The sequence below is a fragment of the Protopterus annectens genome, chromosome 9.part0 (assembly GCF_019279795.1).
Source record: "Protopterus annectens isolate FY-2018-M chromosome 9.part0, PAN1.0, whole genome shotgun sequence".
NCBI lineage: Eukaryota > Metazoa > Chordata > Ceratodontiformes > Protopteridae > Protopterus > Protopterus annectens.
In genome coordinates this window covers 456,404,320-456,419,928 of record NC_056743.1, presented here as the reverse complement: position 1 = coordinate 456,419,928, position 15,609 = coordinate 456,404,320, and the positions used below count along the sequence as shown (strand labels likewise).

At 39.5% G+C, this 15,609-nt stretch overlaps 1 protein-coding gene across 1 annotated transcript in view; it reads left to right on the top strand.

Moving 5' to 3' along the window:
• The window catches only part of LOC122811266 (5-hydroxytryptamine receptor 7-like), a 683,025-nt gene extending 670,284 nt beyond the window's left edge, over window positions 1-12,741 (top strand). Inside the window, exon 2 of the mRNA XM_044082995.1 lies at window positions 9,394-12,741. Coding sequence (XP_043938930.1) covers window positions 9,394-10,132 — 739 coding nt within the window. The 3' untranslated portion in view covers window positions 10,133-12,741. The remainder of the gene's footprint in view (window positions 1-9,393) is intronic.
• The last annotated feature ends 2,868 nt before the right edge of the window (window positions 12,742-15,609 follow it).

Genomic DNA, 15,609 nt, shown 5'->3' with positions numbered 1-15,609 from the left:
GTTTAATGGTGTATTAATGTACATAGCAGGAGTTGAGTGATGTCACCTCCTGCTATGCTGAATACATCAAACCACGGCTGCCGATGTATTCATTTTCACTTTGGTTTACTTTTCGGCATTCCGGATTCAGCATTTTGGGTTGACATTCTATATGGTCAACCGAAGCTGATTCAAAATGCCAATAGTAAACCTATGTATATGTGTTTGTATATTTTATATATATATATATATATATATATATATATATATATATATATATATATATACACACACACACACACACACACACACACATAACATATATATATCTGTGAGTGTGTATATATGGCACAATTAGAAGAACCCGCTTAGTTTAACAATTCTTTTTTTGAATCAAACCCACAGCATACAAAGTTGGGGAAGAGCTTTAGGAAAGTAAAGATGCTGATGAATAACTTACACACTATTATAAAATGAAATAAAACAAAACTTAAACAACAATATATATTTATTCAGTAAACATGTTTTAATACAGTAAAAATCACGATATGCTTATTTTTTCTGACCCCTTTAAGAATTCATATTGTAGCTGGTTTTGAGAACGTAGGTTTCGATTCTATAATCCCTGAATAAAAGATTAACATCTGTCTTTTTTTTTTTTTACAAAAGTAGATTATTAAGCTGCTACTTAAGGAACATGATGAGAACACAATTTTTTTAAACGTCTACACTGCTAACATTGTTTATTTTTGATTATGTAACTGTGATGAAAAAAAAAAATGTTAGAAGCCTGGGTGACACAGAGACTACCTAGTAAGTGAAGGCAGGTAATTCAGAGCAGTATTGCTAAACTGCATACACCTGTTTTGTCTTAACCACAAAATATAGTTTTAAACCTTTATATTTTGTATGTACCTGATTATAGGAATCTGGCAGGTCACCTAGTCTTAGGTATGGCGAGCAGTGTTTAGCACAAAGTTTGGCCCAATATAAAAACAGTTTTAAGTGATTACCATTTTTAAATTAAATATTTCAAAACTGTTTTTACTGTTTATATCTCTAGTATCAGGACATTTCCCCCCAACAGCTTTGTACAAGGCATAATTATCTCTAACATAAACCTTGCAACATATGTCATCATTCCCAAAATGTCATTGCTGCCTGTTGCACTGACATTTTCTTAATCTAGCTTTAGTCCCTCATGATTTATTTATTTATTTTCCAGTTTGATGACTGGGGAAGTCCACTGGGTCAAGCAGAGGCTATTTTCAGTGGAGGCCTGGGGAGAAAAGCTCCAAAACCAGTTAACAGAATATAACATAAGTACAGTATGGAATATACAGTATGCAAAAGCATAAAAATACAATTTAAAATACAAATACAAAATCAGGGAGTATACATTTAAAACACAAATGATAAAATATAGATAAAGTCAAAAGTAATACAGAGAATATAATTGAAAGTACAAGTAATAAAGTGTTTATACAAGTGTAACGCACCCGCAGGTGCAGCTGACATAGATATGGGTTCCTTCCTACCTGACTCTGGTGACACCCCTTCTTTACGCCCAACACCCAAAGGTGGCAAGTGATAATGGATTTTATTCTAGGTGGCACTTTAGTTTTAAAGGGCAATAGCACAACAACAAACAAATTATTTCAACAGTGCACCAGTTAGCAGTAAGGCAGAGTGAGATATGCATGTAATGAAACCATACATTTATCCCCTTCCCCAGAACTCAACACAAAAGATCTTGACATTCAAACATGCACATGAAGACAGTATCAATGAGTAGTAAAGCATTTATAATGCAGCAATACAAACACGGGAAAAAATGCAATGTCATTCGGGGAGAAAAAGGGTTATAATACAACAGTACAGATATGAGAAAGATGCAATGTCATTGAGCAGTAAAGTGTCTTTAAGGCAACAGTAATAACACCCTCTATCTCCTAGATCAATCTAAACAGACCAACTATGAGACACTCTATTGCACCCTGTTCACTGGCCAGAGACTACTTACAGTCCTACTGCTGGCATGATGGGGCCCAAGGTTGGAGCTCATATGGATCCCAGCTATTTGTAATCCAGAAAGCGTTTGGGGGGAATCCATAATCTTATAAAAGTATTAAAAAAATGCCAAAAGCATGTCTCCAACTGTTCTTTCCATGATTCTCTGGAAAGTTGCCAGTGCATTTGATAAACCCTGAGGTAGGCGATCAAACTCAGAAAATCCCAAGTGGGTGATGAAGGCAGTCTCCTCTTTATCTTCCGGGTGCATAGGGATTTGATAGTATCCACTCCTTAAATCTACCATACTGAACCACTTACTGCCCACCAGGCAATTTAGGGCATCTTCAATCCAGGGAGTTGTGTACTGGTATGGAATGGTTCGCTGATGCAGAGTACAATAGCACACGTGCAAATTGACCCATTCTTTTTCCTGACAATGACAATGGGAGATGCATATGGACTTATTGACTCTCGAATTACCCCTGTGGCTTTAAGTTCTTCCAAATGTTTTCTTAAGTCCTCCAGGTCTCCTGGAGTTACTCTTCTGGAACATTCCCTGAAAGACCGGTCCTCTTTCACTCTTATTCAGTGTTCTGCACTCTTTGCACAGCCCACATCCAGTTCACTGGCAGAAAAACAATGTTTCTTTTTCATTAGTAGCTCTTTAGCTCTGGTTACCCACTCAGGGGGCAAGAGGCCACCTCGTATATCAATATCTTCCAGATTCAACTCATTGGTCCTGCTCTCGTTCCTTGTCAACACAGAAGCAGATAAGGGAGTGGCAGCATAAACATTTCCCAAATGCACTTGTGAGCGCAGGACCATGGGAGAACTTCCTTTATTCTTCAACCCCACAGGCAAAGTGTCATAAGGATGCTTTAACTTGTCTGCAGGCCAAACTGGGGAGGTAAGGGGTTAAGATAGATGAAAGAGTGGGGCAGATGGAGATTGGAATAAGAGTTTGTGAACAGTGGTGAGTTGTATGAATTTCAGGTAATTAGGAAGCTCAAGCCAGTTTAAGTGGAGGGAATGGCAGTGATGGGTGGAGTATTTGGACCCTGTAGCAAATTTACAGACTTTGTTATAGTAGGCTTCCAGTTTGCTTTTTAGGGTAAGCTGGAGATGAGTAAGTAGAGGGGCACCATACATAAGAGAGGGGAGCAGGTAGGAGGAGGCTAGAGTACATCTGGTTGAAACAGTTAAATAGCGATTTTGTCTATACAGCAGACCTAGTTTTTGGTGGGGTTTTTTGATATTATTTTGGGTGTGGATATCTAATTTTAAATGTTCATCAATAGTGGCTCCGAGTAGTTTGGTGTGAGGTACAATTTTGATTAGAGTGTTATTGTGGCTTTTTATTTTAAAGGAGCTTTTGTCTCTGGTGAAATTTCTCGAAGGAGCGAATGTCATGATTTTTGTTTTGTTGGCATTGAGAGCGAGATGGTTGTTTAACATCCAAGTTTCGGTACTGGAGAAGGCTGTTTTTTTTTTTTCAAGGAGTTCAGAGGGAGAGTTTGCTGTACAGATGATTGTGGAATCATCTGTTATTTGGGATATACTTTTCTGAGGTGCAGGCCAAAACCAGTGGGCAAGCTGGGAGCTGTCATCAATTCCCCTAGTGACGTGGACATCCTCCAAGAGGGTCTCACCGTAACAAATGTCTGGTGACAGAAACATGGCCTCAAGTTGAATACAAAACATGCATCGTCATCCCCTTTGGGGAGAGTGATGTCCCCACAAATTATCACATTAATAACAATGTCCTAAGTACGCAGTCAGTCATGAGGGATTTGGGCACCCAGATTGATGGCAACCTGACTTTTGACCACCATGTTGCTTCCATTGTACAGAAAGCTTTCTACATGGCCCACCTCATAAGTAAGGGTATCTCATCCACGGACAAGGAGGTCATAACATCCCTGTATTCTTCCCTTATAAGGCCCATTATTGATTAAAGTGCCTCATTCGACATGTACCTCGCAAAGCACATGCAGCAGCTGGAGAGACCACATAGGTTCCTCACCAGGAGAATCCAGGGCCTCATAAATCTACCATACACAGATATGCCAAAAGCCCTATCCCTCTACTCTGTTTCATACAGACTCCTCAGAGGTAACCTCTGTCTGGCATACAAGGCTTTCTCGGACCCCACCTTGATAGGATTGCTGCATATGCGCAAGTCAAGGTCCACTCGTGTAACCCACACATGTGGCCTCAACCTGGTCTGTGACATCAATAGGACTTGTTGGCAGGACAGATTTGTGTCCCAGAGACTCCTCCATCATTGGAATAGAATCCCTCTCCACGTCAAGCAGACTACCTCTTTACCCCTTTTTAAGCGCAACCTGGATAACTGGTTGGGAAATAGAAAATACATCCCTGGAATTCCACCCATGTCCCTGCTGGACAGGGGCATTGGGTGCTGATTTGTCTATACATGGGCTAACCTCTTGGCTAGGCTTATAAGGGCCTCAAGGCCAATAGCCTAGTAACTTCCTATGATCCTATGATCAGTATACTGGATCAGTGTAGCATTATCTATGGATTTGTGAAAGGGATGCCAGAGGGATTGCTGAGAAAGGATGAAGTGGAATTTTTCCATTTAACAGCTTGTTGTCTATTGGAGAGAGAGCTTGTAAACCAGGCTATGGAGGAAGGAGAGAAATTGAGGGAGGAAAGTTGAGATAAGTGTAGAGGATGTGAGATGGTGTCAAATGCTTTGGAGAGATCTAAGTAAAGGGATTGATACAATTTTCCCAGAGTTGCAAGCAAAATTAATGGTGTCAAGGAAGGACAGAAGAGCAGTGGTAGTGCTGTGGCCAGGCCTGAAACCATGTTGTGTTGAGGTAAGATGATGATTGTGTGTTACTTATGGCAAGAGTTGGCAATGAATGCACTTTTCAAGGATTTTAGAAAGAGGTGAGAGAATAGCTGTAGGATGGACGTTGGTAGTGTCTGTTGTCTTTGCTACCTTTGTGGAGAGGGGTGACAAAAGCTTTCTTCCAGAGTGAGGGTACATAGGCTTCTTGGATGGACCTATTGATAAGAATAGAAATGGGTAGGGCAATGCTGTCGGCAGCCATCTTAAGGAAGGATGGAGGCAGATTATGAGGAGTGTAAGAGCAAGGCTTTAGTTTAAGGAGGATTTTTTTATGCTGCTGGTGGGGATAGGGTTAAGACTGAAAGGTGGATTGTTTAAAGGAAAAGCAGAAATTAAACTATAACATATATATTTCAAACTTATCGTTTTGATTTTACAGTTGCTGTTATTTAATTTAAAATGATGTTGTCAGTCTGTACAACACCAGTGTCAGTCTCTTGTTCTGTTCTTTTTATGTCTGTCAGCACAATAACAGATAATTCAAGGCGCATTTTGAGCCTTCAATTCCTCAAGCAGCTGCTCTTTGAAATTATTTTGGTGCAGATAAAGTATTAAACAAAAGTGTCACAAAACTGTATTTGTTAATGTCATATTAAATGTACCCAACATGGAGCTTTTCACTTACTGTTATGTGCCAAATTTCCTAGACAACATCTAATACAGAAAATAAAATACTTGGCATACTGAGAAGGGCACTTACTTCCTGAGCCAAAATACTATATTTAGATTCTGCAGCAGCACTGCAGGGCATCCATGCAAGTATGGAGTCTGGGACTGGCCATAAATATTCAGTTAATGGTGATTCATCTACCAAGAAAGCAATATGGGAGCCACTTTGTGCATCTGGATTGTGATTTTAAACTCAGTCCAGGTGTTTTTTAGCTTCTCAGGTCTGTATAGGCCAGGCCAAGGTCAGATTTCTTTGTCTATGAAATCAGTTTATATCTTCCAAGGTTTGCATGACACAAGAGCCAGCATTGTAAAGCTACTGGCAAGGAAAACTATTCTGTGCAGTTCCTGTACTGCCTGTTGCTCAAAGGGTTTTCTGATAAAAACAAGAAACAAAAATTTGCAGTTAATCCTGACTGCTCATCAGTGACCATGGCAGCACTGATTCTCTATCTTGTTAGAGAATATAGACCATTTTTTTCACCTCCCCTTCTACAAGGATTTTCCAGAGCAGGAGGAAAGGTGGATGCTGTGGCAGGAACTACACTAACGTTTGCAGCTTGCTTGTCAAACACATATAGATTCTCCTGGTGTTTTAAAGACAACAACTTACTTGCACATCAGAGCTCTCTATTATTTAGGACTGTGTGTCTAATGTGTTTAGCCAGGGGTTATATTTGTCTTCTGTTAAAGTTCACTGCTTTACTTTTATCACGTGCCTTCAGTGCAATTTTTCTTTTGTTTCCCATTCCGTCCAACTCAAGATAAATCTTAAAGGAGTTCTTTGTCCTGAAGAAACAAGAGTTTCCATCCAGAAATTTGAATTTTGTTTTGGAAAGGATGAAAAGCTTGCATATGAACCTACACATTTTCTGCCCCTAATGATTCTTTGTTAGAAGAGTGTGTTTCTGTTAGAAATTACCTTAAACTGGTTAACTTTCGAGTTGTAAGACCATTGTGAGTTTTCATAGGAGGTATGCCATTTTCCTACCCTTTCTGTATGCCTCAGATCACATGACATAGAATGCTTTGATTTCCATTACTATAGGGCTTAGGAGGTTTGAGTATCTTTTCCTTTTTTTTGCTCCCAAAAGATTGGGCACTGCTGGGAGAAATCAGCTAGTTTGATATGGCTTTGCTAGTTGTAAATACTTGACAGTTAAATCCATAAAGACATCCATAAAAGTTCATTCTAGAAAAGATGCCACTGCTTTCATTTAAAGGATGTCAGCAGAAGACAGCTGAGAAGCAGCAACTTGGTCCCTGGTCTTCACAAATGTGAAGTATTGCAAGCGAGGCTGCATGTCCAATGCAAAAAAGGTTTTGCTGCGGGGTATCCAAGAGGTATAGGCTGGGGTCCCTCCCTTCTGATTAATACACAAACAGTCTTCATTAGATTAAAGAATTACTGCAATGGCCTAAATAGCAGATGTATTACAGGAGATATTCTGTGGCGTATTGGTGTAAAGCATTAATGTTTTCACAATATCATATTCTTCTGTCTTTAATATTTCTATAACCATAACTCTTGCACACATGCATATATATACCAACTCCTGATGCACTAGCGCGCCTTGAACATGTCATTACTATGTGTGTATGTGTACCAACTCCTGATGTACTAGTGCACCTTGAACATGTCATTACTGTGTGTTTGTGTACCAACTCCTGATGCACTAGTGCACCTTGAACATGTCATTACTGTGTGTTTGTGTGTGTGTGTGTGTGTGCGTGTATGTATACCAACTCTAGTGCACGTTGAATATGTCATTAGTATGTGTTTATATGTACCAACATTTGATGCACTAGTGCACCCTGAACATGTCATTACTATGTGTGCATGTGTACCAACTCCTGATGCACCTTGAACTTGTCATTACTATGTGTGTGTGTGTGTGTGTGTGTGTGTGGGTGTGTGTACCAACTCCTGATGCACTAGTGCACGTTGAACATGTCATTACTATGTGTGTGTGTGTGTGTGTGTGTGTGTACCAACCCCTGATGCGGTGTGTGTGTGTACCAACCCCTGATGCACTAGTGCACCTTGAACATGTCGTTACTATGTGTGTATGTGTACCAACCCCTGATGCATTAGTGCACCTTGAACATGTCATTACTATGAGATGTTTGATGTGATGAGCTTGAAGCCATATTTGCCCCTTATGCAATCTGGTGTGTATCCTAAGTCAGGCCTACAAAGTATTTGTGGCTGGACACATTTGTATTGCCTAAAATGATCACCATACCTGTATGGTGCAGATTCCGATAACAGGAGTGTTTTGTGTGTCTTAGTTTTGCTTGGGTTTAGTGGAAGACATTGGCCTGTGAAGCACAATGTTTTTCTGGTACGGGTGTGGGTGACCATATGTTATATCTGTCAAGCACAAAGACTGTTTTTTTTTGTTTGTTTTTTTTTTGGGAGATTTAGCTTTGAGAACTGATTAGTAGCTCCCTGAAGGATAAGCTGTCCCTTTCTGGTAGCTAGTGATTGACAGCATAGCCAACCATTCATGGAGGAGATCTATTTCTGTGCAGGTATGAGGAGAAGGTGACTCTCTCCTTAAAAGGACCGCAAAGCAAAAATAAGGGATTATATGAAAACACCATTAAATTCGACCATCTACTGTTGTGTGAGCACCTCAGGTAATTCGACTCAGGAGTAGCACTGATAATGAGTCCAGCTTTCAAAGACACACATGCCTTGAAAACAGCACATTTCGTGAAATGTACATACAGATCACATTGAGGGCTTGCCATGATTCTGCTATAAGAGTAAGGGGTGCCATATGGGCTGCTATACACAATGCAAAATCTGAGACTAAATGCCATATACTTGAATTTGGTTTAATTTCAGCACTTACTGCATGCTACACATGCATTTTATTTCGTAGAATGCAAAATTCTGCACACATATACACACACACATGCAAGCAAGAGACGCTATAGTAATATTAAAAGTAGAGGGAAGGGAATGGCAGGTGTTTCAGATAAGATGTGCCGGCAAAAAGTCAAAAGAATTACGTTTTTTTTTTTAAAACAATAAATATCTTTACTGAAGTATCACTTATGGCATGGGCGATCATACATTTATATGAATGAAAACAAACCAAACTGACAGTTTCAGTTGCAAATATTATTCATCACTTATACTCTATGCAGTCATTGTCAGTGAAACATTACATAGCTCACTCAATTCCTGCCTTCCCTTAAATCTCATTCCTCACCCAAAACTGATTCTGCATGTATTATTCCCACAATTTCATACAAGAATTTTTTGAGAAAAGACAGATGGCATGCAGAATATCTTCAGAGAGGAAACAGGCTGATATACCATGCAATGAGTTCTCTGGAACAGAAAGCATCATGTGGAAAGTATATAATTAATCACTTTGAAAGTATGACATTCATATCTTTCTACATTTTGGGGGAAGTTGTTATCATTAAAGTTTTTTTTTTTTAAATGCCTATTCTAAAATGTTTGTAGTTTTGCCAAAAAAGAAAACAATGAACCATAAAATAATTCGAGACATTATAGTTACCAAAGAGTTCTTTAATAAAACTAAGTTTTCCAAAGAAACTGAAGGAAATTAATTTTTATTTTAGGAAATATTCCTATTTATTTATATATTTATTGGGAAAGACAGATGTGATTCAGAAGACATGAGTTTCAAGTTATGCATTAAATAAATATTAAACACTGAAACTGGAAAACTTTTAGCTAGATGTCAGAAAGTAAACTGCAGAACAGCATCCCTTCATGAGGCTATTGTTGGGCAAAAATTAATTTGTTGAGAATATTTAAAGATTCTATGATGACAATTTCTTTAAATCTTTGTTTTCTTCATGTTTAGGTATCTGGGGATTACAAGGCCTTTGACTTATCCAGCCAGACAGAGTGGACTGTTGACAGCCAAAATGATTATAGGCGTCTGGCTTGCATCAGCCTCTATCACGCTCCCCCCGCTGTTCGGCTGGGCCCAGAATGTGAATGGGAATGGTGTTTGCCTTATTAGCCAGGACATTGGTTACACCATCTACTCCACGGCTGTTGCTTTCTACATCCCAATGGCTGTTATGCTCATTATGTACTACAAGATCTTCAAGGCGGCCCGCAAGAGTGCAGCTAAACACAAGTTCACAGGCTTTCCCCGCCCAAAAGACCTGGAAACCATTGCCAACGAAGAATTCAAAATGCATGGGATGAAGCCCTCCAACTTATCAGAAGACTGTGCTTCATTTTCAAGACTACTGAGCAGTGAGCGCAAAAATATTTCTATTTTCAAACGGGAACAGAAAGCTGCAACCACCTTGGGCGTCATTCTTGGTGTCTTCAGTTTTTGTTGGTTGCCATTCTTCATCCTGTCCACTGCCAGACCTTTTATTTGTGGCATTCATTGCAGCTGCATCCCCATCTGGCTGGAGAGGATGTTATTGTGGCTGGGGTATGCTAATTCTTTCATGAACCCATTCATTTATGCCTTCTTCAATCGAGACCTTCGGAAAACTTACAAGGATCTGCTACGATGCCGTTATCGAAACATCAACAGGCGTCTTTCTGCATTCGGAGTGCATGAAGCACTTCGTGCATGAAAGGTAAAGCCTTTTGTATATAATGCAACTCTGTTCATTGCTAAATCTGCAGGAACTGTAGACAGTTATAAAACAAGCCTAAAATGTTCACTGGCAAGTTTTTTTTTCCATCTTCCATGAAGATTGGAGATAAAAGTTTCTGACAGCATCCCTTGTTTCGTTATTGTAAATATACGCTCTGTTACAGAAGTAATGACTGGAAACAGTGGCCAAAAGAAGGATACAAATATTTTTGTCAAATAAAGAATATATTATAGTAGTTTTTCAGTAGTGTTTTAGCCTGCAGAACTTTGAAATTTGGTGTTATATAAGACTTAAATGTGCCCAACCTGCCTGCATAAAATTATTTTGCTGCTATAAGTCAAGACAAAAAATGTTACAAATCAGAATTGTTCTTTGCTAATGAAAAGTATTGTAAATACAGGCAGTATGGCAATGCAGAGTGGAATAATAGATGCTGATCATAGTTGCCTGCAAAATCAGATGTGGAAATGAACATAAAATGTTATCACTCCCAGCATTAGACCCTCACCTATTTATCTAACTTGCTACCAGTTTCCTTAATTTTTCTTGTCTCACTTTTATTATATCCACGGAATTATTCTGTCATTAAGTATCCTGTAGAGAATACAGAATGCTGTCCAAAGGTGTGCAGTTTAGCATTCAAAGCATATGATAATGAAAAGAGAAAGAATTGTTTAATTATTTTACACCAAAACGTTGCTTCGATGGCAGAATTGTGCAGATAACTGTGCTTCAGTGCAGTTTGTCAGAAGCAGGAAATTATTTTTTAGATGAATTTCCCCCTCAGCCTTTCGGTCATCCTACTTTCCTTAACAGTCAGAAGTACCAGTATCCACTAGGATAACAGTCATCTGGAAGGGCTGCCATCCAGGCAGACATGAAGGAGTTTGTGCTCGCTCTGTCATCTTGCTAATAACATTTTGTGTGATTCTCTAATGAGGCTATCACTTTGTGTAATTCCCTAACGAGGCTATCCAAAAGACTGATGCAACTCACAATGCCTTCTCTAACTGCACATTCCAGGGCACTCACTGAGGGATACCACTAGGCAGTGACTTGATGAACCATAAGCCCATCACCAGCATGTCTACTACCGCATCGACCTGCTCTGATGGTTTGTTGCCATGTATGTTAAGCTCTACTCCACCCTACACCCAGAATTATCACGGACATCATTCCTTGACAGTGTTGTCACATGCCTAGACTTGTAATTGAACTTGTGTCACCTGGGATGTAGTCCCAGCTTTATCCCTCTAAGTCACTGCACTGGCCAGTAATAGGAACTGATTGTGGGTGACAAGAACTCAGTGATTTAAATTGCCCAACTTCATTTTGCAGGGACTTGCTTTACTGATGGGGAAGTGTGGGTAAAATATTGGTAAGCTCTTCTGCTCTCTCCTGGTGAGTACAATGACATTTTATTTGTGCTTAGAGAAGGACTAGACATGTGGATAAGACAGTTTGCATTACCAATCCATTGCAAAGATGTATTGTCAGCTGCAGGTATTACAGTTTGCAGCTGCTGTTTACCAAAGTCTCAAATAATCTGATCTTCGAGGTAGCAGCAAACAAAGTAATTCTTCAGGTGAACACCATGAAGTTTGTTGAAGCCTCCTTGTCCAAAGTCTGATGGATGACTGGGTGATCATGGTATAACTTCTAGAAAGGCATGTACAGCTCATAGTGATTTGTATTAGAGAGATGCAGGTAGTTTAGCTCTTCACAAATGGGGCAAGTAAAAAAGTGCATTTTTGGGATACTAATTCTTATTCATCAGAATCTGCTTCGCCTACCTAGAGTGCAATCAATAACACGTCTTTCACCATGCAATTATCTTAGCTGGAATTCTTCAACCAGATATCTCCTCAGGCTTGCTTGTGAATAGTCATTGTTAGTTTTTATAATTTGTGTAAAACTAGTAAAAATAAAATACATGGATCCCCTTATAGGATTGATATTACAAAATCCTGACATTATGGAATATTTTTTCTCTATTATTTATATTGATTTAAAAAAAGATCCCATAAATATGAGGTGATAGGGAAATAAATAATTTACAACTTGGGTATCAGAGAGAAAAAAACATGCCATATAATAATAAGTTAACATTCTTCTTATAAACACTGTACTAGCCATTTGCAAAAACAGTATCAGTAAATCCCACATTTTCATTATTCATACACCTAAGCCTCCCAACAGTATTTCTGTAGTTGAAAATAAGAGTGTTCCTCCCATAAACCAGAACTGATAACTCAGTATTATTTATTACCCTTACCCTTATACTATGAGGGTACAAAACATCCATGGGGGCTAAACCTAACTCCATTCCTCTCCAAAATACTGCTGCATAACCCTAACAAATCCTCTAGAACAATCCAGAGACCTATCTCTGTCACTACAAAAACCCACCATCATGTTTCCAGGTACCTATTAACAATGGCAAGCACCCCCACCAACTGCTTAACTTAAATCCATAGTTCTCAGCTCTCAGATTTTCACCTCATACAATTAGTGCTTTTCTGGCAAATCACTGAGGATTCACTAAACAAGGACATACATTTGAGTTTCAGTCTTCATATCCTTCAGAAAATGCATGATAACACAAATCCTGTTATTCTAGCAACTAAGTTTAGAAGAGGAATATTTAAAATCTGTCCCTGTTTTTGGCCCTTTCTTCCTCCTATTATTTTAGGCTTTGTCATGATTTCTTAAGCTAACAGTTTGAGGTACGCTTAAACCTCCCACCCATTCTAATCCATTTTATCCTCTTTATCTAATCGCCACTACCTGTCGAATCATCACTGCCTATCTTTTTTCACTGTCTTCACCGCCTTTCTATCCTGAGCACCTGCAAATGTCCAATCCTCCCTATGTGCCATAATGGCCTTGCTTTCCTTTAAAACTCTCATGCTCCGTAGCAATTTCCTTACACAGTTTTGCACCTCACAACTTCTAGCTAAAAGAATTTCTGATGTCTTCCAACTTTGTACCTCCAATTTTAGTTCTACAGTCCACCCTCCCCTGCAGTCGCAAGTCTACATCAACAGCCCAGAATAACCAATCCTGCCCCATTCCTTCCTATAAACTAACCTGTACTGCATATGCGAAAATATTGATAACTTCATCAGTCATCTGCAATCCCACCATATGTGTTCATAATCTGCTCCTGCTTTCCTCCAGTGCCAATGTTTAGCCTATAAAGGCCTTATTTCCTCTCATGCCTTAGGGGGTTTCCTACTACCAATGTAATACTTATTTTTTTCAGGTCTCCGACTGTGCTTACCACTCTCAGATTCTCTATGAAATGCCATCCGTGATCCCTTACCCCCCCCTCCCGTGCATCCGCTTCTCTTTCCTGCATCATCCACCTATTCCTAAACCTAATGAAAGTATAGTGCGTTTCCAGATCTCCCATATCCCCATAAATTCTGCTTATATTAACCTTCTTCCCCGTCTAGCCAGTCATACTTGACAGTACCACCCCCCACTACTCTCCACCATTTATTTATTTAATTAAACTTTGTTGACTAGGAAGGTGGGTTAGTCCAAGAAACGTTTCAGCCACAATTCAGGTGCAGAAGGACAGTACAAATCAAATTCAGTTGCAGATCATGTGCGGACATTGAGTAATGCAGAATAGTTACAGTGTATGCAATGCAGTAAATATAGTGCAGTCCTCGTCCTGTTAATATTTATGTTTGTATTACCTAAATGGAAATAGAATTATGTCAGAAAGACAGGAGTTCCCTTCCTGGAAATTCCATTCCTATACATTCATACAGCATCTGTTTACATATTTACAAATCAGTTTCTAGTGATGTGCTTATAGGATAAGGCTGTCAGGGTTTACAACCAAGTGTTGCACTGGAACAAAGTATTAAAGAAGATATCCATTGTTCTTGAAACAGTTGCATTTGTGACCCTCTCATCTGGATTGCAAGATATTTTCTGTGTACAACTTCTACTCTCTATGCCACTGCTGACATCTCAGTAATTTAAGTACAGTGTTGGAGAAAGAGAATACCCGTAATGTGCCCCTCCCTTCAGCATAACTCCTCCTGAATCATCTCTATTCAAAAGTACCTTAGTCACAGGTCTGCTATGCAAAGCCTTCACCACCCATGAAAATGTCCTCTCTCTTACATTTGATCCATAGTATGTAACATGAACTTCAGCTAACAGTGCCTTTTGAATGGCCCTCAACTCTACCCCCGTGACACCTTCCCTTGTGTTTCTGCCTGCTCTTTAGAATTTAAGAACAGCCACTAGGATCAGTAGAGCTACTCCTGCTGTAAGCCACTTGATCGAGACCCACTAATTTAGTTAACATCCCTCTAGATTTGCTGGCAACACTAACAAAGATTTTCACATCCACGTTGCAGAATGAAATTGGTTTATAAAGTTAGATGGATTTTCCATGCTTTCCCGCTCCCCTTGCATTAGATTACCATGCTGCCTCTCAAAACAACTGCGGCATTCTGTCCTTCTCCATTATTTTGTTAAAGACCCTCACCAATGTCCTTCCTATCTATAAACCTACAGACTTATAAAAATCAGTTGGGAAACTACCCAGCCTTCTCTTTCTTCATAAACCTATTACTGCCAGCCTCTCTGCCAGAAATACTTCCCTATAAAAACCTGACACCTACAGGCCTATCAACCCCAGACCCCCCCAGTGGGATAATGACACAGCTCTCACTGTCCTGGCCTGTTTCCTTTTAAATCCAATATGCAGTTGATATAACAGCCATTTTTGTAGCAACATAGTGGTCATTACTATTTTTTTTGGCATTTTAGCCATATTATGTCTCTGAGGCTTGTAACTTAACAGCATCTGAGCCATGAATAAATAACTGTCAGTGTAAAGAGATTTGCCCTAAGTCATTCAATGCCAGATGCTATTTTTTTTTTTTTTTGTGGGGAGTCTTTTTTCCCTCTTTACAGCTGACCATTACCTCTCCTCATCCACTAAGTCTATTGGCCAATCCTGTGCTCCTCTGGACTTACTATGATCCATATTCAGGGCTGGTTCAAAGATGAAGGCTCATATTGTATTGTCATTCTACTGCCAAAGATTGTTTTTACTTACCGATTCCCTGTTTCCCTTGCACAAACTTATTCTGTCATGAAAGGCTGTTGTACAATGGGGCTGACTTCAGGGGTAGGTACAAGATATGCAGTCCAGGGGACCATTGAGAAACCTACCCAAACTCGAAGTTGTTGTCAAACACTGTCTGGTTAACAGGGAAGTAAATACTGTGGGAAGATATAGCCAGGGAATTGTTATGGCTAGGCTTGTATAGGCCCTAGGGCCGATAGCCTAGTACCAACCTATGAACTGACTTGCTCAAGGCCACACAGCAAGCGAATGGGGTTGAGGGAATCAAACTCTGTAGCACAGGAAATACAGCTCACTGCTTTAACCATCTGTGCCAACTGCCAGATTAAAATAG